General features: G+C 40.5%; 2 protein-coding genes across 4 annotated transcripts in view; one reads left to right on the top strand and one right to left on the bottom strand.

The window, feature by feature from the left end:
- Positions 1–2,380: 2,380 nt before the first annotated feature.
- On the top strand, positions 2,381–21,011 carry ctsa (cathepsin A). The gene is made up of 15 exons (XM_021610685.2): positions 2,381–2,538; positions 2,755–2,915; positions 3,207–3,318; positions 4,052–4,102; positions 4,686–4,772; positions 5,151–5,306; positions 9,099–9,190; positions 9,393–9,477; positions 13,593–13,684; positions 16,975–17,053; positions 17,488–17,636; positions 18,124–18,199; positions 18,630–18,719; positions 18,970–19,071; positions 19,761–21,011. Exons 2-15 carry the CDS (start codon positions 2,755–2,757, stop codon positions 19,842–19,844), a joined length of 1,416 nt encoding a protein of 471 aa, XP_021466360.1. The 5' UTR covers positions 2,381–2,538; the 3' UTR covers positions 19,845–21,011.
- Positions 20,665–22,068, bottom strand: part of LOC110529039 (phospholipid transfer protein) — a 32,534-nt gene continuing 31,130 nt past the window's right edge. For all 3 annotated transcript variants that reach the window (XM_036984162.1, XM_036984163.1, XM_036984161.1), the window contains exon 16: positions 20,665–21,805. In XM_036984162.1, the coding sequence (XP_036840057.1) occupies positions 21,710–21,805 (96 nt within the window). In that variant the 3' untranslated portion in view covers positions 20,665–21,709. The remainder of the gene's footprint in view (positions 21,806–22,068) is intronic.

The raw sequence follows: 22,068 nt of genomic DNA, 5'->3' as shown, positions 1-22,068 counted from the left end.
AAAGCCCTAAATTGTTAATATAGAGAGAAGCACATCATAGACCAGCACTATATGTTTTGTGTGAGGATGCGGGATGTTCATTTTAGAGAATTTGGCAGTACGTCCAACCGGCCTCACAAACCGCAGACCATGTGCCCAGGGCCTCCACATCCGGCTTTTAATTCGGACGGGAAAGTATAGAAAATTTGATCTGTTAAGGCAGTTAACCCACAAGCGGTGGGTTAACCCACTGTTCCTAGGCCGTCATTGTAAATAATAATTTGCTTTTAACTGACTGGCCTAGTTAAATAAAGGTTAAATAAAATGTATATCCACAGCTGTAATAGGAGTCATTATTTTAGAAAATCAAAGGGGAGGAATTTTGAAAAAAATAAAAGGTGTACCTTTTACAAGAGAGGTTAAGGAACCCACCACACGTATCTGTAGATCTGTAGCTCATATGGACGGTGAAATATTGAACACTTGTCCTATCACAGGAAATATTCAAGTAAAATCAGTTAAATAAATAATTGCAATTCTAATGGGTCTAATTTGGAGAGGTGAGAGGTAATATTTTTTACATTTTAACTAGGCAAGTCAATTCAGAACAAATTCTTATTTACTGCCTTGTTCAGGGGCAGAAAGACAGATTTTCAACTTTTCAGCTTGGGGATTTGATCTAGCAACCTTTACTGTTACTGTCCCAACGCTCTAACCACTAGGCTACCTGCCATGGTTTTAGATGTATATGACAGTTGGACTGGAAGCTATAGAAAATTAGCTCTGTATGTGAACTAATAACTACAACTGTAATAGGAAAAATGGGGAGGGGAAAAAAGGGGAGGTATTTTGAAAAACTAAATCACTTTGTTAAGAGGTCAGGGAACACACTGCACTTGTCTGTAGATCTCTAGCACATGTGGATTGGAAGCCTTTCAAAATGATAATTACGACATTAACTATTCATTTTATAACCAAGGAACTTTAAAATGGGAATTCTTATTGGTGTATCATGGATACGGGACCTCAGTGACTTTGCTACAAGTGATTTTTAGCTTGCTAGTCTCGCTAGGCTACAGTAGTTTGGGTAGGAGTGAGAAAGATCATAGGTCTATTTATGTTTGTTGAGCTCGTATTATTACATAAAATCCATTAAAAATAAACAAGTTACAATTTTAGAATGTCATTGTTGTGGTAAAAAAAACATAAAGTAAGTTTAAGATCTGTAGATCATTTAATTTAGGGATTTTTTATATATTTTTTTGCTGTAAAAAAAAAGTTTTTTTGTGTGATTTTTTACCTTTATTTAACAAGGCAAGTCAGTTAAGAACAAATGCTTATTTTCAATGACGGCCTAGGAACAGTGGGTTAACTGCCTTGTTCAGGGGTAGAACAACAGATTTTTACCTTGTCAGCTCAGGAGATTCGTTTTTGCATTCTTCCGGTTTCTAGTTCAACGCTCTAACCACTAGGCTACCTGCAGCCCCATGATTGTACATGGTCCCTTAGTTGCCAGTGGATAATATTCCCCCATTGAAATCAATGTAAAGTCACTTTTTTAAACGGAACAGAACAGAGAAAAAGTCTGTACCTTGTTCTCTGACATCATCTGATTCTAGATATATCATCCTAATCATTCCGTGGAAGTTGTACTGATGAGCAAACTCCAAATATCAAACCAATATCCAAAATGAAAACTTGACTGCTGTTTACCACAGCCACAAAGTCACGAACTCTGTCTATTTCTATAGATTCTAAATTCTAATCAATAATGAGGAGAGATAAGGTCAATCACCAATCAGGATATTACTTTATTCAAAGCGTATAAATAACATTGATGAATTATTGCAACAATGAAGCTGGTCGCCAAACTACCCTTAGATGATTAGTTGAGAGGTCAACGAGCGCATTTGAGCCACAGCATTTTATAGCAAAGTGCATCTTCCTGAATGTTCATGACAAACAACAGATGTATGGAATGGGTCACAAGGTGAGACTTTATATATGGGAAAGGAGTATCTCCAGCCAGATAGCATTTACCATGAAGACTGTTCTTATTGTAAGGAAACCAGAGTTTATCCCCTAAGACAAGGTTCCCATCTCATCACTGGTACCTCACAGCACAGAAACATCAACTCATTCTATGGCATAAATCAATTGTCAGCTCCAAAAGCTCCTCTCAGATCCCACAGACACAGTAGAGTTATAAGAACCCTATTATGTTGCATAAAACAACCATTTGATGCAATAACAGTATTATAATGTAATCTTGTAATTTCACCCACAACACCACGCTACTAACCTTATGCCTAACCCTAACTTTTTTTCAGGAATTTTACACTCCAGCCAATGTTGACTTTGTGGCTGTGGTAACTAGTGACAACCATGTGAGGCCAAACGTCTGCGCAATTTGAAGCGCGCTAATGCGTTGTCATGTGACCAGCACATCACGAGCTTCAGCCGCAAAAGGGAACACATGACTACTCCTTCCGTGATCTGTGAGTGCATAAGTATTGTAGCTGTTTTGTAGGTACCTACGGCCTAATTCGGACAAAAAAGGTAAGTGCCAGTGTTGGTTCATCCAGCGCATTAATAATGCAGTGTACTCAAATACCCGTTTACTCTTGTTTACTTAAACCTTGGCTAGCCTGTTGCAATCACTGTTGACATCTTCTCGGACTTTAACTAGCTAACGTTAGATTGTCTTTCAAGTCTATACGTGTCATAACTTGTTACTAGTGAACTGGTTAAAATGTCAGGTCATTTTACTCCCAGATGTATCATTTGGTGTTGTCCCTGCTGTTCGGAGCCTTGGGGACTCTCGGCGCACCTGACGTGGATGAAATAAAGTTTCTCCCTGGGCTTCAAAAGCAGCCTAACTTCAAACAGTATTCGGGATACTTCAATGTGGCCGGCAACAAACACCTTCACTACTGGTGAGTGGGTAGCCTTGTCTTTTTAGCCATTTATAATGGCTTACTAGTGTCCTACTAACTAGCTACATATGTATTTCAAACCTAAAGGGAGCATTTTATGTGTAGGGCACATGACTTTAGTAATGAGGAAGTGTCTTGGTTTGTATGAGGAAACATTCACACCAGTATACAGTTTAATTTGACACCCATCCAGCTTATCGCTTGAGTAGTTTTATATTTGATCAGTTCCGCAAGTTATGTCTACAGACTTCATGTGGGTACCATGTCCTACACTGCTTCCCTGTCATGCAGGTTTGTGGAGTCTCAGAAGGATCCAGCTTCCAGCCCAGTGGTTCTGTGGCTGAATGGTGGCCCTGGTTGCAGCTCCCTTGACGGTTTGCTCACAGAACATGGGCCTTTCTTGGTAAGGAGAAACTCCAAAAAACAATCTAGTTGCCTCTTACACCAGTGATGTATTGTTCTTTATCTTATTGCCCTTTACTTTTGTCTCTGCCCAATGTTTACCATGCTTTGTTGCTGCCATACTTTGTTGTTTTTAGGGCTCTTGTTGTGATGTGCCTTTGTTCTACGTTTTAGAATTAATCCCAGCTCTGTCCCCGCAGGAGGCCTTTTGGTAGGCTGTCATTGTCAATAAGAATTTGTTCTTAACTAACTTTCCTAGTTAAATAAAACAATCTGTTTACACTTCTACTTCTGGGATATTTGGTCAGCTGTGATTTAGTTCTGGGTCCATACATGGTCAAAATTGAGACTTGTGAGAAGTCTTCTCTCTCAATAGGAAACCCTCAGTCAAAGCACCACCAACCCTTCTGCTAATTTCACCACATGTGCAAAGCAGTCGCAGTTTAAGCACTGCCTTTGCCACATCTATGTCCAAATAATCAGTGATTACAACCCAAACACTGCAACTGCTGCTTGTTATCCTATGCATTCAATCCCTTCGTGACAGATTCTTCGGTACATGCATATTATCTGTCCATGAGAGATTAGATTCTGCTTGTTCAAGTCTCCTGTTAGTGTAAATGATCAGAGGGCAATCTTACAACTGAATTTAACATTGTATTCCATTTAAGTTGTATTGTTGCCATTCCAGTGGTTTTGTAGTCTTTGAACGCAGTCTTATGTTCTCATTTCAGATTCAGAACGATGGCATGTCATTGGAGTACAACCCCTATTCCTGGAACATGGTTTGTCTTGTTCCTCTAGCATATCTCTGCTAACCTAGTCCAAGGTCTGTTTGTGCTCTTGCCAACTCCATTGCTGTAATTGTCACGATGGCACAGACTGGCATTCAGACTAGAAAGATACCTTGGTACCAGTCAGAAGTTTGTACATCTACTCATTAAAGGGTTTCCCTTTATACTATTTCTTATGTCGTAGAATAATAAAGACAACTACGAAGTAACCAAGTGTTCAACAAATCTAAATATATTTTTTTTCTTCTCGAAAGTAGCCACCCTTGACAGCTTTGCACATTTGGTCAACCAGCTTCACCTGGAATGCTTTTCCAACAGCCTTGAAGGAGTTCTCTCAAATTCTGAGCACTTGTTGGCTGCTTTTACTTCACTCTACAGTCCAACTAATCCCAAACAGTCTCATTAGTTGAACACTTTTTTTGGGGGGGTACTAGGTTATTTCATAGTTGCTGTATTTTCTACAATGTAGAAATAGTAAAAATAAAAACCCTTGAATGAGTAGTTGTCTTATTAACCATTCCAGTGGGTGGCAGTGCTTCATTTATACACATTATAGCAGATGTGGTGTTTTTAGATTGCCAACATGCTGTACCTGGAGTCCCCAGCAGGTGTTGGATATTCATACTCAGACGATAGCAACTACACCACCAATGACACTGAGGTGAGTTACCAATATGCACAGTACCTGAAGAACCACTGTTTAACCAGTTAGGGGATATGTTGAGGAACCCAGGACGTAATTGACTTGTGAATTCATTGGGATTACTCGTAGCCACTGATTTAAGTAACGCAATTTATCAGATGGTTTTATCCAATGTGACTGACAAAAAATGTATGGCCACTATTGTATTGGTGACCCTAACTGCAATTTAGCCCACGACCCTTTACCAACTGAGCCTCACAGGACCACCCATCAAGACTGACACATAAAGCCAAATATTTACATGTGCATTATGAATATCCGATAGCCATTTGCTATTAATGGAGTCACTGCTGTGACTGTACATAAGCTTATGGAGTTCTATATGGTTTTCTCTAGGTGTCTATGAATAACTTCCTGGCCTTGAAAGAGTTCTTCAAAGCCTTCCCAGAGTACATCAAGAACGAGTTCTTCCTGACGGGTGAGAGCTACGGCGGCATCTACATCCCCACCCTGGCAGAGAGAGTGATGGAGGACGCCAGCATGAACCTGCAGGTGAGGAAGATGGCCTGCAATCCCAAATGCCACCCTATCCCATGGGCAAAAGTAGAGCAGAGCACTCAATAGGAACTGGGATTCATCTGTAGGACTTCATCCCTTCAGTAACTCTCTCTCGTCCCCCGCCAAATCTGAAATTGAATGAGTAAAATCCATAGTGGTTGGCCTATTTGAGTGCAAGGTTGAGCTGGCTTCACTGTAATGCCTATCAATCCAGCCCCTCCTGATCTAGGAGGTTGAGTTACAACTTGATCGCTCCCTTCTACCCATGGTATGTTTGGAAATGTCTACTGGCTACCACGCTCCCCCATTGACAGTAGTTGCATTGTAGGTGTTTTCCTCAACACTGGTCTTTGAAGAAATGCTTTCTGCTTGGTTTAGCCTAATGTGCACCACTGCATTTAACATGGTTTGGCATTGTAGGTTGTGGTACATTTTCACCTAAATCCTCAAGTAAGAATGGATGTTAAATGTTTTTCCTCCAGGCTAATGTAGGCTATTTCATATATTTATTTTCAGGTCTCCTAATCATGCTGGCTATTCATAACCACATTAATGTAAAGCTTAGACAATCATTTTAAATACTGTTGCAGTTTAATGGCTACAGGGTCATCTGCCTTCCCTATAGCTCATTATGGTGGGAAGTTGCTATAGACAACCAAGCGCTAACAGTCTTTATCTCATTATCAGGCATTTCAAACATTATTGGGGTGTTTTCAATATAAACTGGCTTTCATCAAGCTGCCCACTCCAGAAAAAGCTTCAAACTGTAACCAGTGCCTCCATCCTGGTTCAGTTTCAGTCAACCTACCAAGGTAGTTACAAACAGCTCAGGAATGAAATCTTGTGTTGATCAAATCTTTAGCTTTAAAGCAGTGTCCATAGGATGTAGTGATCACAATATAATAGCAATATCTAGGAAAACCAAAGGCTGGGCCTAATAGTGTAGAAGACAACACAATACGTTTTTTTATGGACTCTTATGTTGTAAAGAGAATTTGCTGGTGTGTAATGAGGAGCAACCAGATGTGCACTTGACACTTATGAAAATGCTTATTCCAGTTACTAATAAGCATGCATCAATGTTAGAAAATTACTAAACTGTTCAATCCCTGTGGATTGATGAGGAATTTGAAAATTGTATGGTTGAGGTGACCGGTATAGCAATGAAGTGGCTGCACAACTGATTGGCAAATGGATCATGTGACTAAACTGGAAGAAAGTAATAATAAACTAAGAAATCATAGTAAAAAGTATTGGAGCACCTTGAATGAAACTTTGGCTAATTAATCACAACCCACCAATTTCATCGGCGAGATTAGCAAATTTCGGCATGACATGCCAGCGACAAAGGCCAACACTACATCAAGTATATTGCTTTCAGACCCTTTTACTTTTCCCACATTTTGCTACATTATAGCCTTATTCTAAAATTGATTGGATGATATAAAAAAAAGTATACATACCCTGTAATACCAAGCAAAAACAGGTTTTTAGAAATGTTAGTAAATGTTTTTTTAAATTCAGACCCTCGGCTATTAGACTCAAATTAAGGTCAGGTGCGTCCTGTTTCCATTTCTCATCCTTCAGATGTTTGTACAACTTGATTGGAGTCTACCTGTAGTAAAGGCAATTGATTGGACATGATTTGGAAAGGCACACACCTGTCTATAAGGTCCCACAGTTGACCGTGCATGTCAGAGCAAAAACGAAGCTATGAGATTGACGTAACTGTCTGTAGAGCTCAGACAGGATTGTGTCACATTACAGATCTGGGGAAGGGTACCAGAAAAACACTTCTGCAGTATTGACGGTCCCCAAGAACATAGTGACCCCAATTTTTGTTTGGAACCAACCAGTTCTTCCTCGAGCTGGCTGCCCGGCCAAAATGAGCAATCGGAGTAGGGGTTTTGTCAGGTAGGTGACAAATAACCCGATGGTCACTCTGACAGAGCTCCAGAGTACCTCTGTGAAGATGGGAGAACCTTCCAGAAGGACAACCACCTCTGCAGCACTCCACCAATTTAGGCCTTTATGGGAGTGGCCAGACGGAAGCCACTCCTCAGTAAAAGGCACATGACAGCTTGCTTGGAGTTTACCTAAAGGACTCTCAAATCATGTGAAATAAGATTCTCTTCTGACATAAAAATTGATCCATGACAAGAACTTGCTCCAGAGCAGTTGTGACCTCAGACTGGGTTGAAGGTTCACCTTCCAACAGGACAATGACCGTAAGTCTCAATGTCCTTGAGTGGCCCAGCCAGAGCCCGGACTTGAACCCCATCAAACATCTCTGGAGAGACCTGAAAATGGCTGTGCAGCAAAGCTCCCCATCCAACCTGACAGAGCTTGAGAGGATCTGCAGAGAAGAATGGGAGACTCTCCAAATACAGGTGTGCCAAGCTTGTGTCATACCCAAGACTCGGTTGTAATTGCTGCCAAAGGTGCTTCAACAAAGTACTGAGTAAAGGGTCTGAATGCTTAAGGAAATGTGATACTTCAGTTTATTTTTAATACTTTGCGAATGTACTTTTGTGTCGCTTTGAGGGGGAATAACAATTTAAAATTTCAGTCTAAGGGTATAAAGTAACAAGTGAAGGTCTGAGTACTCTGACAATTATGAAAGGCAAGTGTGGAAGAGGTGAAAGTTCTGTCAATGACAAGCCACCGTGGTCTGACAACTTGGCTGGAAAATTACTGAGCATAATAGGGGATGATATTGCCATGCCTAACATACATTTTAATCTTACTAGAAAGTGTGTCCTCAAGCCTGGAGGGGAAACGAGTCATTCTGCTACCCAAGAATGGTAAAGTCCCCTTTACCGGTTCAAATGGCTGACCAATCAGCCTGTTTACCAGCCTTCTGGAAATAATTGTCTGACTAGATACAATGCTAATTAACATTAAACCAATTGACAAGACTTGAGCATGCCTATAGGGAATGACATTCAACAACAGGACTTACACGAATGACAAGATTGTGGGGGCTGTTAGACTTCAGTGCAGCTTTTGACATTATTGGTCTGATGGCAAACTACTTATGCTTTACACCCCTGCTATATTTTGGATAGTTACCTTAATGGTAGCCTCTAAACATAATCCAGGTAGAATCAGGAATGCCCCAGGGCAGATGTCTCAACTTCTATTTACTTTTTTTTAATTTATTTTTTTAAATAATTCAGTCGTGTGGTCAGGTGCCACGGACCTCGGATGTACTATCGTCTCAACAGGGCAGCATGGCTGGCCCTTAAACATACACAGGGCACTAACATTATGTATGTTAATCCCTCATGGCTCAAATTGGAGTAGAGTTTGACTTCATCCCTACTTGTTTTTGCAAGAGGTGTTGACAATTTGTTTAAACAAGTCTGTTTAAACTGCTTACACACAACTGCTTGCACAATGGCTACCCCACAAGCAATGCCACCAGAGGCCTCTTAGTCCCCAAGTCCAGAACAGACTAAGGGAGGTGTACAGTACTACATGGAACTCTATTCCACATCAGGTAACTGATGCAAGTGCTCGAATAAGATTAAAAAATATATAAAAATTAGCTTTATGGAACAGCAGGTACTGTGAAGAGCCACTCGTATGCACACTCTACCTACATGTAAATGGTAATATTGGTGTATGGGGTTATTATACATTTTGTATTGTAGTGGTATAATATGTGATCTAAGTTCCTTAATGTGTTTGGACCCCAGGTAGAGTAGCTGCTTCCTTGGAAGGAACTAATGGCGATACCTAATACAAATAATCTGTTTTTTTTTATTTTATTTTTTCTCCCAGGGTATTGCAGTTGGCAATGGGATGTCAAGTTATGAGATGAATGACAACTCTCTCGTCTACTTTGCTTATTACCATGGACTCCTTGGGACAAGGTACTGTTATTGCGTTTTCCTAATGTCATATCCTGGTCTCAGATCTGTTTGTGCCCTTGCCAACTTATGTTTTTTGTCAAAGCTAAGCATACTGGGTATGATGGTACCAAGAGACTAGCTCTTAGTCAGGCTCTGTTTTTAAGTGAAGCCTACATGCACAGAATGAATAACCACTGGTTATGTGGTTCTGTGTTCCTGGCAGTTTGTGGAGTGACCTGCAGGCCTATTGCTGCGATGGTGGAAAATGTGACTTCTACAACAATCAGAACCCTAACTGCTCCAGCAATGTGAGTCCATTTACGATGATTGATTCTCCATTTTTAATAGATCTTGGATTTATTGACAACATTCTTCGGTCACATTGATTCTCAATGGAAACAAGGCACTAAAAATTATTGTAAGTCTAGAGGTATATTCAGTAGTTGCTATGACTAGTTTGTGTAAATTTCTGTTAATTGTCAGCACCAATTTACTAGTTTTACTGTTTCTATACACCGTACCAATCAAAAGTTTGGACACTTACTCATTCCAGGGTGTTTTATTTTTACTGTTTTCTACATTGTAGAATAATGACATCACCTATGAAATTACACCTATGGAATCATGTAGTAACCAAGTGTTTTTAAATAAATCCAAATATATTTTGATTTGTTTTAAAGTAGCCACACTTCACTGTTTTGCATTCTCTCAACCAGATTCATGAGGTAGTCACCTGGAATGCATTTCAGTAACAGGTGTGCTTTGTTAAAAGCTCATTTGTGGAAGTTCTTTCTGCAAAGTGTTTTAGAATATCAGTTGTGTTGTGACAAGGTAGAGGTGGTATAAAATATGGCCCTGTTTGGTAAAAGACCAAGTCTATATTTTGGCAAAAAAAAGCTCAAAGAGAAATGCAGTCCATTACTTTAAGACATGAAGGTCAGTCTGAATAATGTCAAGAACTTTGAAAGTTTCTTTAAGTGCAGTTGTGATGAAACTGGCTCATGAGGACCGCCACAGGAAAGGAAGACCCTGAGTTACCTCTATTGAACTTATCCTCTGCAGCAGAGTTAACAGCCTCAGAAATGGGTAATTAACTGCACCTCAGATTGCAGCCCCAATAAATGCTTCAAGGAGTTCAAGTAACGGACACATCAACTGTTCAGAGGAGACTGTGTGAATCAGGCCTTCATGGTCGAATTGCTGCAAAGAAACTAGAGGTCGACCAATTAATCGGCTTGGCCGATTTCAAGTTTACATAACAATCAGCCTTTTTGGATGCCGATTGCCCTCCGAGAAGACTGCGTGGCAGGCTGACCACCTGTTATGCGAGTGCAGCAAGGAGCCAAGTTAAGCTGCTAGCTACCATTTAACGTATCTTTAAAAAAAACAATTAATCTTCACCTAATCACTAGTTAACTACACATGGTTGATATTACTAGTTTATTTAGCTTGTCCTGCTGTTGCATATAATAAATGCGGTGCCTGTTAATTTATCATCGAATCACAGCCTACGGGTGATTTTAATAAGCACCTTTGGGGGAAAAAAAGCACTGTCATTGCACCAATGTGTACCTAAACATCAATGCCTTTCTAAAAATCAATACACGTGTACATTTATTTAAACTTGAATATTTAGGTAATTGCCTGCTAACATGAATTTATTTTACTTAGGGAAATTGTCCCTTCACTTGCGTTCTGTGCAAGAAGAGTCCGTGTATGCAGCAGGTTGGGCCACCTGGCTCTTTGTGAACTGTGTGAAGACCATTTATTCTTAACAAAGACTAATTTGCCAGAATTGTACTTAATTATGATGACATTGACGGTTGTGCGATATTTAGACTTATGGATGCCACCTGTTTGATTAAAATACTGAACGGTTCTGTATTTCACTGAAAGAATACGTTTTGTTTTTGACGTGATTGTTTCTGGATTTGACTAAAGTCTCGTATTACTGTTTATTATAAAGTCTATGGTCTGAGCGGTGGTAGGCAGCAGCAGGCTCGTAAGCATTCATTCAAGCTTTTTTGGTCCTCCAATCGATATCGCCGTTGAAATAAGCATAATCGGTCAACCTCTAAAAGAAACCACTAATGGACATTAGACCGGTGGACATCTGTCCTTTAGGTTGGATGAGTCCAAATTAGATTTTTGGTTCCAACCGCCGTGTCTTTGTGGCGTAGAGTAGGGGAACGGATGATCTCTGCATGTGTGGTTCACACCATGATGCTTGGGGGTGCTTTGCTTGTGAGTCTGATTTTATTTCATTCAAGGCACGCTTAACCAACATGGTTACCACAGCATTCTGTAGTGATACGCCATCCCATCTGGCTTGCACTTAGTGGGATGATCATTCGTTTTTTTTCAACAGGACAATGACCAAAACCCCTCCAGAATGTGTAAGCGCTATTTGACCAAGAAGGAGAGTGATGGAATGCTGCATCAGATGACCTGGCCTCCACAATCCCCTGACCTCAACCCAATTGAGATGGTTTGGGATGAGTTGGACTGCAGAGTGAAGGAAAAGCAGCCAACAAGCGCTCAGAATATGTGGGAACTGCAAGACTGTTGGAGAAGCATTCCTCATGAAGCTGGTTGTGACAAGGCCAAGCATGCAAAGCTGTCATGAAGGCAAAGGGTGGCTACTTTGATGAATCTAAAGTCTATTTTGATTTGTTAACTTTTTTTTTTTTTTTTTGGTTAATACATGATTCAATAAGGGTTCACAGTTTGTCTTCACTAATCTATAATATAGTAAATATAAACCCTTGAATGAGAAGGTGTCTAAAGTTGTCTGATACCTACAGTGCCTTGCGAAAGAATTCGGCGACCTTTTGCCACATTTCAGGCTTCAAACATAAAGATATAAAACTGTATTTTTTTTTTTGTGAAGAATCAACAAGTGGGACACAATCATGAAGTGGAACGACATTTATTGGACATTTCAAACTTTTTTTTAACAAATCAAACTGAAATTGGGCGTGCAAAATTATTCAGCCCCCTTAAGTTAATACTTTGTAGTGCCACCTTTTGCTGCGATTACAGCTGTAAGTCGCTTGGGGAATGTCTATCAGTTTTGCACATCGAGAGACTGACATTTTTTCCCATTCCTCCTTGCAAAACAGCTCGAGCTCAGTGAGGTTGGATGAGAGTATTTGTGAACAACAGTTTTCAGTTCTTTCCACAGATTCTCGATTGGATTCAGGTCTGGACTTTGACTTGGCCATTCTAACACCTGGATATGTTTATTTTTGAACCATTCCATTGTAGATTTTGCTTTATGTTTTGGATCATTGTCTTGTTGGAAGACAAATCTCCGTCCCAGTCTCAGGTCTTTTGCAGACTCCATCAAGTTCTTCCAAAATGGTCCTGTATTTGGCTACATCCATCTTCCCATCAATTTGAACCATCTTCCCTGTCCCTGCTGAAGAAAAGCAGGCCCAAACCATGATGCTGCCACCACCATGTTTGACAGTGGGGATGGTGTGTTCAGCTGTGTTGCTTTTACGCCAAACATAATGTTTTGCATTGTTGCCAAAAAGTTCAATTTTGGTTTCATCTGACCAGAGCACCTTCTTCCACATGTTTGTGTCTCCCAGGTGGCTTGTGGCAAACTTTAAACAACACTTTTTATGGATATCTTTAAGAAATGGCTTTCTTCTTGCCACTCTTCCATAAAGGCCAGATTTGTGCAATATACGACTGATTGTTGTCCTATGGACAGAGTCTCCCACCTCAGCTGTAGATCTCTGCAGTTCATCCAGAGTGATCATGGGCCTCTTGGCTGCATCTCTGATCAGTCTTCTCCTTGTATGAGCTGAAAGTTTAGAGGGACGGCCAGGTCTTGGTAGATTTGCAGTGGTCTGATACTCCTTCCATTTCAATATTATCGCTTGCACAGTGTTCCTTGGGATGTTTAAAGCTTGGGAAATCTTTGTAGCCAAATCCGGCTTTAAACTTCTTCACAACAGTATCTCGGACCTGCCTGGTGTGTTCTTTGTTCTTCATGATGCTCTCTGCGCTTTTAACGGACCTCTGAGACTATCACAGTGCAGGTGCATTTATACGGAGACTTGATTACACACAGGTGGATTGTATTTATCATCATTAGTCATTTAGGTCAACATTGGATCATTCAGAGATCCTCACTGAACTTCTGGAGAGTTTGCTGCACTGAAAGTAAAGGGGCTGAATAATTTTGCACGCCCAATTTTTCAGTTTTTGATTTGTTAAAAAAAAGTTTGAAATATCCAATAAATGTCGTTCCACTTCATGATTGTGTCCCACTTGTTGTTGATTCTTCACAAAAAAATGCAGTTTTATATCTTTATGTTTGAAGCCTGAAATGTGGCAAAAGGTCGCAAAGTTCATGGGGGCCGAATACTTTCGCAAGGCACTGTATATTAATTTTATCTTTATCACCTAGCTTAGTGAGGTGCAGGATGTTGTCTACAATTCTGGATTGAACATCTACAACCTGTATGCCCCCTGTCCTGGAGGAGTTGGCCAGAGAGTTGGGTAAGACCAGTTACTTGACAGATTTCACTGTTTTCACACAAGAACCAGCTTAACTCCTACATGAAAATGAAGGGTTTCAAGTTGGGGTCAATTAAATTCGGGACGCTAACATACTCATTTTTGGAATTTAGTTTACTTCCTGGATTGAATTGGGATGTACACCCTACCCTGCTTAATACACAAGATATGGTAATTCAACTGAATCTCAGACCTGAGGTGTATCCTATGATTTTAGGTAATGTACTTTGGGTTTTCTAAAGCTATCCAGCTTCAGCCATACTACTACGGTGGTTATTACTCGTCGGCAAGCCGCTAACTCTAGCAGGCACGTGCATGTCATGCATGCTAGTCGAACGCCCAACTCTTCATTGAGACCATGTGAAACACCCTTTAAGTAACTGCCACATTGTAATTTGTGCTGAAATCAAAACGAAACACCATCTTACAGATTCTGTAGGCTATGGTGTGAAATGGGCTCTTAGAAGTGCTGGCTTTATTTTATCGTCAGTGTATTGCTTATCAATTCACAAGCAATACATAGCGTCACTTTTTAGTGTGGGAAGTTAAAGTAATTCTCATTACTAAATGTGATTCATTTTAAAAACGTGTATTTAATCTGTCATCTTCCTCATATGAAGTGGCTTCTGAAGCTATCTTTAAGTGACGGTTGATTTCATTGGTCCTAAAGTTGTGGCTCACACTTCATTCAGGATAAATTGAGTTGGTTTGCCCTGCAACAGGTTCATTCTGAAGGTTTCATTGCCATAGAAATATACCTGTTAGAAAGGTGAACCTCTTAGTACTGGTTGACCAAAGTGGCCTTTAACTCTAACCACGTATGTGAACATCCCTTTTTTAGGATTCTGTCTTTCAAAGATAATTTGTAAAAATCCAAATAACGTCAGATCTTCATTGTAAAGGGTTTAAACACTGTTTCCCATGCTTGTTCAATGAATCATAAACAATTAATGAACATGCACCTGTGGAACGGTCATTAAGACACTAACAGCTTAACAGACTAGGCAATTAAGGTCAGTTATGGAAACTTAGGACACTAAAAGAGGTCTTTCTACTGACTCTGGAAAAACACCAAACAAAGATGCCCAGGGTCCCTGCTCATCTGTGTTACAGGGAAGACATCCTCCTCCCATGTGGTACCCTTCCTGCAGGCTTATCCTGACATGACCCTTCGGCATGACAATGCCATCACGCACAGAACGAACAGTATGGCTGATTTCCTGCAAGACAGGCATGTTGGTGTTCTGCCATGGCCAGCGACGAGCCAAGATCTCAATCCCATTGAGCACGTCTGGGACCTGTTGGCTCTGAGTGTGAGGGCCACGGCCGTTTCCCCCCCCAGAAATGTCCTGGAACTTGCCGGTCCCTTGGTGGAAGAGTGGGTTAACATCTCACAACAAGAACGAGCAAATCTGGTGTAGTCAATGAGATGCAGCTGGTGGCCACACCAGATAGTGACTTTTGATTTTGACCCCCCCCCCCCTGTTCAGGGATATATTAATCCATTTCTGTTAGTCACACGTCTGTGGAACGTGTTCAGTTTGTCTCACTCATGTTCATACATTTACACATGTTAAGTTTGCTGAAAATAAATGTAGTTGACAGTTGAGTTTCTTTTTTGCTACGTTAAGTATGTGGCTCTGCATACAGTAGGTCCTAACTCTTCAAATCAAATTTTATTGGTCACATACACATGGTTAGCAGATGATACTGCATGGTCAGAACATCTAACAGTTTCACAACTACCTTATACACACACAAGTGTAATGGAATGATTAAGGATATGTACATATAAATACATGGTTGGCTGAACGGCATAGGCAAGATGGTATAGAGTACAGTATATACATATGAGATGAGTAATGTATGTAAACATTATATAAATTGTCATTGTTTTGACTAGTGATGTCTTTATTAGTGGTTAGAGATTAGTCCGTATGTTGGCAGCAGCCACTCAATGTTAGTGATGGCTGTTAAACAGTGATGGCCTTGAAGCTGTTTTTCAGTCTCTCGGTCCCAGCATTGACCTGTACTGACCTAGCCTTCTGGATGATAGCGGGGTGAACAGGCTGGGTCTCAGGTGGTTGTCCTTGTTCTTTTTGGCCTTCCTGTGACATCGGGTGGGGTAGGTGTCCTGGAGGGCAGGTAGTTTGCCCCCACATATGTAGTTGTCTTGGCTATCATTAATGTTATGATTTATCAAATCGAGTAACTGTTTAATTATTACGATTAAAATAATCCTGTAACAATTTCCTCATTATAGAGGTCTTGGTGCACCATGGAAAAGTTGAGTTACCATTTTTCCGAATAAACTCTGTAAAATCTTTTAGTCATCAAATAATTGATACCTTTGACTATCTCATTCTGAATGTCGCTAAATCCTTATCTGTACGAACCCTTGCATAAATGATGAATTGGCTTAGTAAATAAATCGCACAGAATTACTTAAACACACAAACAGAATAGCTTATACATTGATTAGTACATAATGCAATGCAAATTCCCTAGTGGACTAAACCCTATGATGACTTGGTAGACAATTGAAAGGGGTGGGGACAGAATGGACGAATTACATACAGTTTAGAACTAGGCTCATGGAAATGCTAATACTTTGCACATGAAAGGCCGCTCATTCGAAAGAAAGGGTGTTGTCTGTGCTTGTGTGGCTGCTGACTTAAGACTTCATATGGAAAAAACATTTCTCATTTTTTTTTTAAGGCCAACATTTCATCTCTCATATTTAATCATAAGTTCCCCAGCATTTGGATGTGAATCTGATCACTGGGAAATATACACATTCAGAGTTCTCCTGTCCTTTGTTACACTACAAATTAGTAATGAATTCGATATTGTTTTAAGTACACACTGACCCTTCCAACTGCTTGGAATACAGAAATATTGTTTCATTCAACCTTTTGTTACCATAATGCAACGCGTGTGTCTCTCTCTCTCTCGCGGAACAAATAGATTTAACTTCCATTTCGGAGAGTGGGTGAGTTTCCCTGCAGGTATTTACGACTGTCATAAAACATGCAGCTTCACCCCTCTTCCCCTCTGTGGGAGAGGGCGCTGTTGAGCGGACCCAATGTAACCTGATCCTTCAGCTCTGAACCTGGGTCATGACATAGGGCCCTGCATACAGGAGGTCTTATAGTAACTCCTCTCACCACGTATGCTCTGCATAGGTTAAGCTAGTAGGTGTCATTCTTCTGCTCCAGATGTGTTAATGTCCTCTTGCTTTCTTCTCTGACATGTTGATGTTCTCTGTGCAGCACTGACAATGGGCACCTGGTGATTCGAGATCTGGGTAACAGTTTCCTTAACCATGAATGGACTCAACTTTGGAACCAGGTACATTAATTTACTCTAAAGGAATACTTTTGTGCTGAGGACCTGTTTCAATGGTTATAAATATGTATTAGCTGTACGCAATGGTTATTTTTAGTTTTGGGGATTTTACCAGTCCCTTCGGTTAGCGTTTCTCATCAGTAAGGCTGGGTGTATATACTCAAAGCGGTCTCTAGCAAAACGTAAAGAGCAAGCGTGGTTTCAACCTACATGTACCAAAATGTCCATAAGGAGCCCGTCTGTACAATGCATGATTACGTCATAGTATGTCTAGGTGCAGTGTTGACCAAGGGCAGAGAACATATTCTGACTGCAAATCAAGTCTTTCATTATATGAATTTAAATTTAAAATCCTTCTGACTTCAATTCAAATGAACCCCAACCCTGGTGTAGGAGACTATATCCGGCCTTAGTTGTGTACCTCTCCGATCTCGTAGAAGCTGAAGGGTGTGGCGTCTCTGTACAAGCTTGTGAGGCTGGACCCTCCCTGCACCAATTCTACCCCGTCTACCTTGTACCTCAACAACCCCTACGTCAAAGCAGCCCTCCACATCTCCCCCTCTGCTCTACCCTGGTCGGTATGCAGGTAAGTGACGAAGTTACAAGGAGGCAACTTGACTCACGGCTATCTGACGTTCAGAGGGTAGATAATATGGTCAAGATACAGGTCCTACATCCAGGTCTTGACACTGTCTTTTAACCCTTCATAGGACGGGGTGTTGTGGGTGGGTTTATAGTCTAGATTACCTAGGAGAAGTTGTTTAAAATTAATTTTTTATACAATACTGATTTCTGTAATACTGAGTGGGGCAGAGCTGCACAATCCTGTTTACTCATTCACCCAAGTTGTTGGAACCTGTCATTTTGGGTCGAGAGTGAAAAGGGTTTCACTGGGGCCAATAAAAGGTGATTGGTTCGGAGAGCAACAAACTTGCGTTGGGTTAAATTGTTTAATTGAGAACAGTGCTCTTTTGTGGTTCAGACTGGACCTGTTTTCCCATCACTGTGTCAATATAAATAACTGTAGGTTTAGGTCTTGATCTAGCTGGACTATGTGTTCTCTGCTGTTACAGCGCTGAGGTGAATCTGAACTACAACCGGCTGTACATGGATGTGAGGAAGCAGTACTTGAAGCTGTTGGGAGCTCTGGTGAGCTCGTTAGTGTGTTCTTCCAGATACTGTGTTGGCGCTCGTTAGTGTGTTCTTCCGTATACTGTGTTTGAAATTGCCTGGAACAATGGAGCCAATATAATGGCTTTAAAAGTGCAAGGCACTCATGTTAATTGAAATGCATACCAGGTGACAACCTCATGAAGCTGGTTGAGATGATGCCAAAGCTGTCAAGACAAAGGAGGGCTACTTTGAAGAATCTCAAATATAAAATACATTTTGATTTTAACACTTTGGTTACTACATGATTCCTTATGTTTCATAGTTTTGATGTCACTATTCTACAATCTAAAAATCTTGGAATGAGTAGGTGTCAACTTTTGACTGGTACTGTATGTGTATGAACCCAGGTCTGACTGTAATTAGTGGTCTTGGCAGTAGTGCTATAAATGTCTTCCGTCTCTTGTAGAAGTACAGAGTGCTGGTGTACAACGGTGACGTAGACATGGCCTGCAACTTCCTTGGGGACGAGTGGTTCGTGGAGTCTCTCCATCAGGAGGTAGATTAACCTTTTGCACAAAGTAAAGACACTACATGACCGGATGGGAACTGAACAGAGATGAGGCTGCTGGTGTCATGTCTGGTTCTGTGTGCACCATGGGAAGTTTCTCTTGAGTACAGCTCTAGGATCTGATTCCTTTCTCTCAATCGATTTAGTGGGAAATGCTAAACTGATGCAAGATCGGCAATAACTTCACCCTGTTCTATGCTGTGGCATGGCCCTTGACCTCTGGCCCATTTCTCCCCAGGTCCAGGTGAAGAGGAGGCCTTGGCTCTACTACACCGGCGAGAGTCAGCAGGTGGGCGGTTTCGTCAAGGAGTTCTCCAACTTGGCCTTCCTCACCGTCAAGGTAACGATTCAACCAAATATAAAATTCGAACCTGTGTTTCATCATTGGATTTCTGGTTGCAAGTACTATCATTTAGAACAAATTCCATTTTAACATACTAAACTCTAACCCCCTGCCCTCTCCACTAGCCTGTTTGCGGATCTGTGCAAACTAACTTCAGTAGGTAGAGCAATTTTTAACCCCAAAGACTTTGTATTCGATCACTGAGCTGAAGGCTAGGCAAGGTTTCAGATCTCAGACAAGACAACAATTCACAGAACAGTCTTGGTCACCAAACTACTTCTTCCCTTCCCTTAGACCAAAGGAATAGGGGATTGTTGGAGGTTTTCGATAATGTTTCCGACCAGACAGAAGTCGGTTTTGCTGTCAGGTATACAGTACATTGTAGCCAATCACTGCAGTAAAAATATTTTACTATTCCTCTCTGGGGAAGCAGGTACTGTGGTAAGATACCATTATCTTAACACGTAGCTTCAGAGAAAGTCCAGATTTGTGTTCAGTCTTGCCTGGAAAAATACAGGAGTGCTTTAAATCAGGGTTGTGTTCATTAGACACCAAATGGATGAAAACAGACAAACTGGGAGTTCTGTTTTTTCAAAACGTTTAAGCGTTTTCCTTTGCGTTTCCTAATGAACATGACCCAGTTTGCCGGGAGAGTGCTAACCAACTTTCTCCTTGTTTATCAACAGGGTTCAGGTCACATGGTCCCCACAGACAAGCCCATCGCTGCCTTCACCATGTTCTCTCGCTTCATCAAGAAACAGCCCTACTGATCTGTGAACAAAGCCTTTAGCCTGGTCCCAGATCTGTTTATGCCTTTTGTCTACCATGGGATTTGGCTGGCTATACAGCAGAAGCTGATCTGGGACCTGCTGTATAATTTGATTTGCACTAGTTTATGATAAAGCACTGGCTTGTAAATCCAAAGACCACTGACATAATGTTCCAAGTGTTTTGTTAGCCTGATCCCAGATCTGTTTATGCAGTTTCGTCAACCATGGTAGTTGGCTGGCTATACAGCAGAAGCTGATCTGAGACGAGGGCTAGTGTTTTGTATGGCGTCTGTTTCAGACATTTTGATTCTGCTGAGATTGAGTTCAATCTATTTGTTAATTAGGAGAAATAAAATAATTTTTTAAATATTCACTCACATTGGCTTGAGCTCTTAGCACTAAGTATGTATTTAGCATTCTGTGTTACACAAGGCAATGGTGGGGTGACTCTTTACTTAAGTGAAATTCACTTAGTCTCTCATTGACATCAATCGGGGATGAAGTGGTTATACAGACCTTATAATGACAAAATGAAACTTTAGTTCACAAATATTCTTGTGTTTCTTTTAGTAATTAGTCAATCTTATTAAAGATTCACTATTCAGAAACCACTTCCTGGTTACTCAAATTCTAATAGTTTTGTTTGACGAAATGAGCAGGTAGTGTAGATCATTGTACCATGTAAACCGCTGTGAATTCTTTTCAATAACCAAAAATATTGTTTAGGTTTTGTGCACAAGCTTCAAAGTAAGATGCAAAAATGGAACTTAAGACCAGGATGTATAGAAATAGCGCATATGGAACTGATCTATGCTTCTTAGACTTTCTTTTGAGTGACGGATCTAGAATGCACATTTCTGTGAATTTGGTTGGGTCACCCAAAGTTCATATTGCAGCTTTAAGTGCAAGTTCAGCTATTAATTTAAATAGGATTTACCCTTTAATACCTGTCTAGGTAGTTTCTGTTCACTGTCAGGCATTGTCTTTTGGAAGAAAACACCTGGCTGTGCTGTAAGTCATTAAAATATAATAATCTGAAGTTATTACTAGTGCCTCATCACAGAAATGATTACTTGTAATCACTTTGATCAAAAGGGAACATGTCTATGTTTAGCTGTATTCACATTGATTCTGCCATGGTTTCATAATAAATACCTGATCAACTTTGTTCACGTGTGTGTGATTTGGCAGTGACAAGAATGGTGTTTCGTTGTTTTATTGTTGACTGACTTAACACTGCCGTACTGAATGTAAGGAGAACATGTTGATCATTGAATACTCCGTAGGTATAAAGCCATAATTCCTTTGGACATTTCATTTCTTACACGGTATTTCCTTCCAGCTAGCTCTTCTGTGGCTAATGGTAAGGAAGGTAGTCGTGTTTGTGAAAACATATGAAATTCTTAAGTTGAATATTACACAGTAAAGCATTGTCATTTTAAAAGGGTAGTTCAGAGCTGCACAATTCCTATGAAATTACAAGGAGCATTGACATGACAATGGGCAATTATGTTAAAGGACTATTGTTTTGAGTAGTGCAGGCACATGACTTGGTAAGTCAACCTGATCTCTATACAGGCAACAGTATAAATATCTGTAAAGCACTTCAAAATGGCAAATGGATATAAAATATGGAAGTTATTATGGTGATCGTTATACATAAGCGTGTTTTTTTATGTCCAATTTTTATCTCAAATTGGACACGTAGCCTAGCGCCTTGAAGCCTTAAAATGTGTGATCTGCATGGTTTGTAGACTTACACAAGTCTACATGTTGAACATAAAGAAGTGACATTGAAATGCAGGATTGGATAGAGTTATCTAAGATATCTATATCCTTAGTTATTTCAGGTGGAGAAACCTCTTTTAGATGGCGTTCTCGGCATCAGCCTGGATTTTCCTCTCGATCATCTCCCTCAGTCCCTTGCTGAAATGTAGGTTTGCCCCGATGATGAGGTAACCCTGAAAGGTCAAGGGTGGGAAAGCTGATTGACTGCTGTACATCAACAGGGCCATGTTCAGAAGCCAAACATTGTGTGGAACATTCCGGATGTGAAATAATGAGAGCCGAAGTGTGTATTCAACACAATGTCGCTCCATGACATTGGGATTGGCTGAGATGATGTCAAGTTGATGTTGTAGGTGGCTACGGTTGTCAAATTGTGACAATTTCCACTTTCAGAAAATATTGCACCAGCAACAATTTGATAGACGTAAATTGAATG

Source organism: Oncorhynchus mykiss, chromosome 7 (genome assembly GCF_013265735.2).
Source record: "Oncorhynchus mykiss isolate Arlee chromosome 7, USDA_OmykA_1.1, whole genome shotgun sequence".
Classification (NCBI taxonomy): domain Eukaryota; kingdom Metazoa; phylum Chordata; class Actinopteri; order Salmoniformes; family Salmonidae; genus Oncorhynchus; species Oncorhynchus mykiss.
This window is presented reverse-complemented; position numbering and strand designations above follow the sequence as displayed.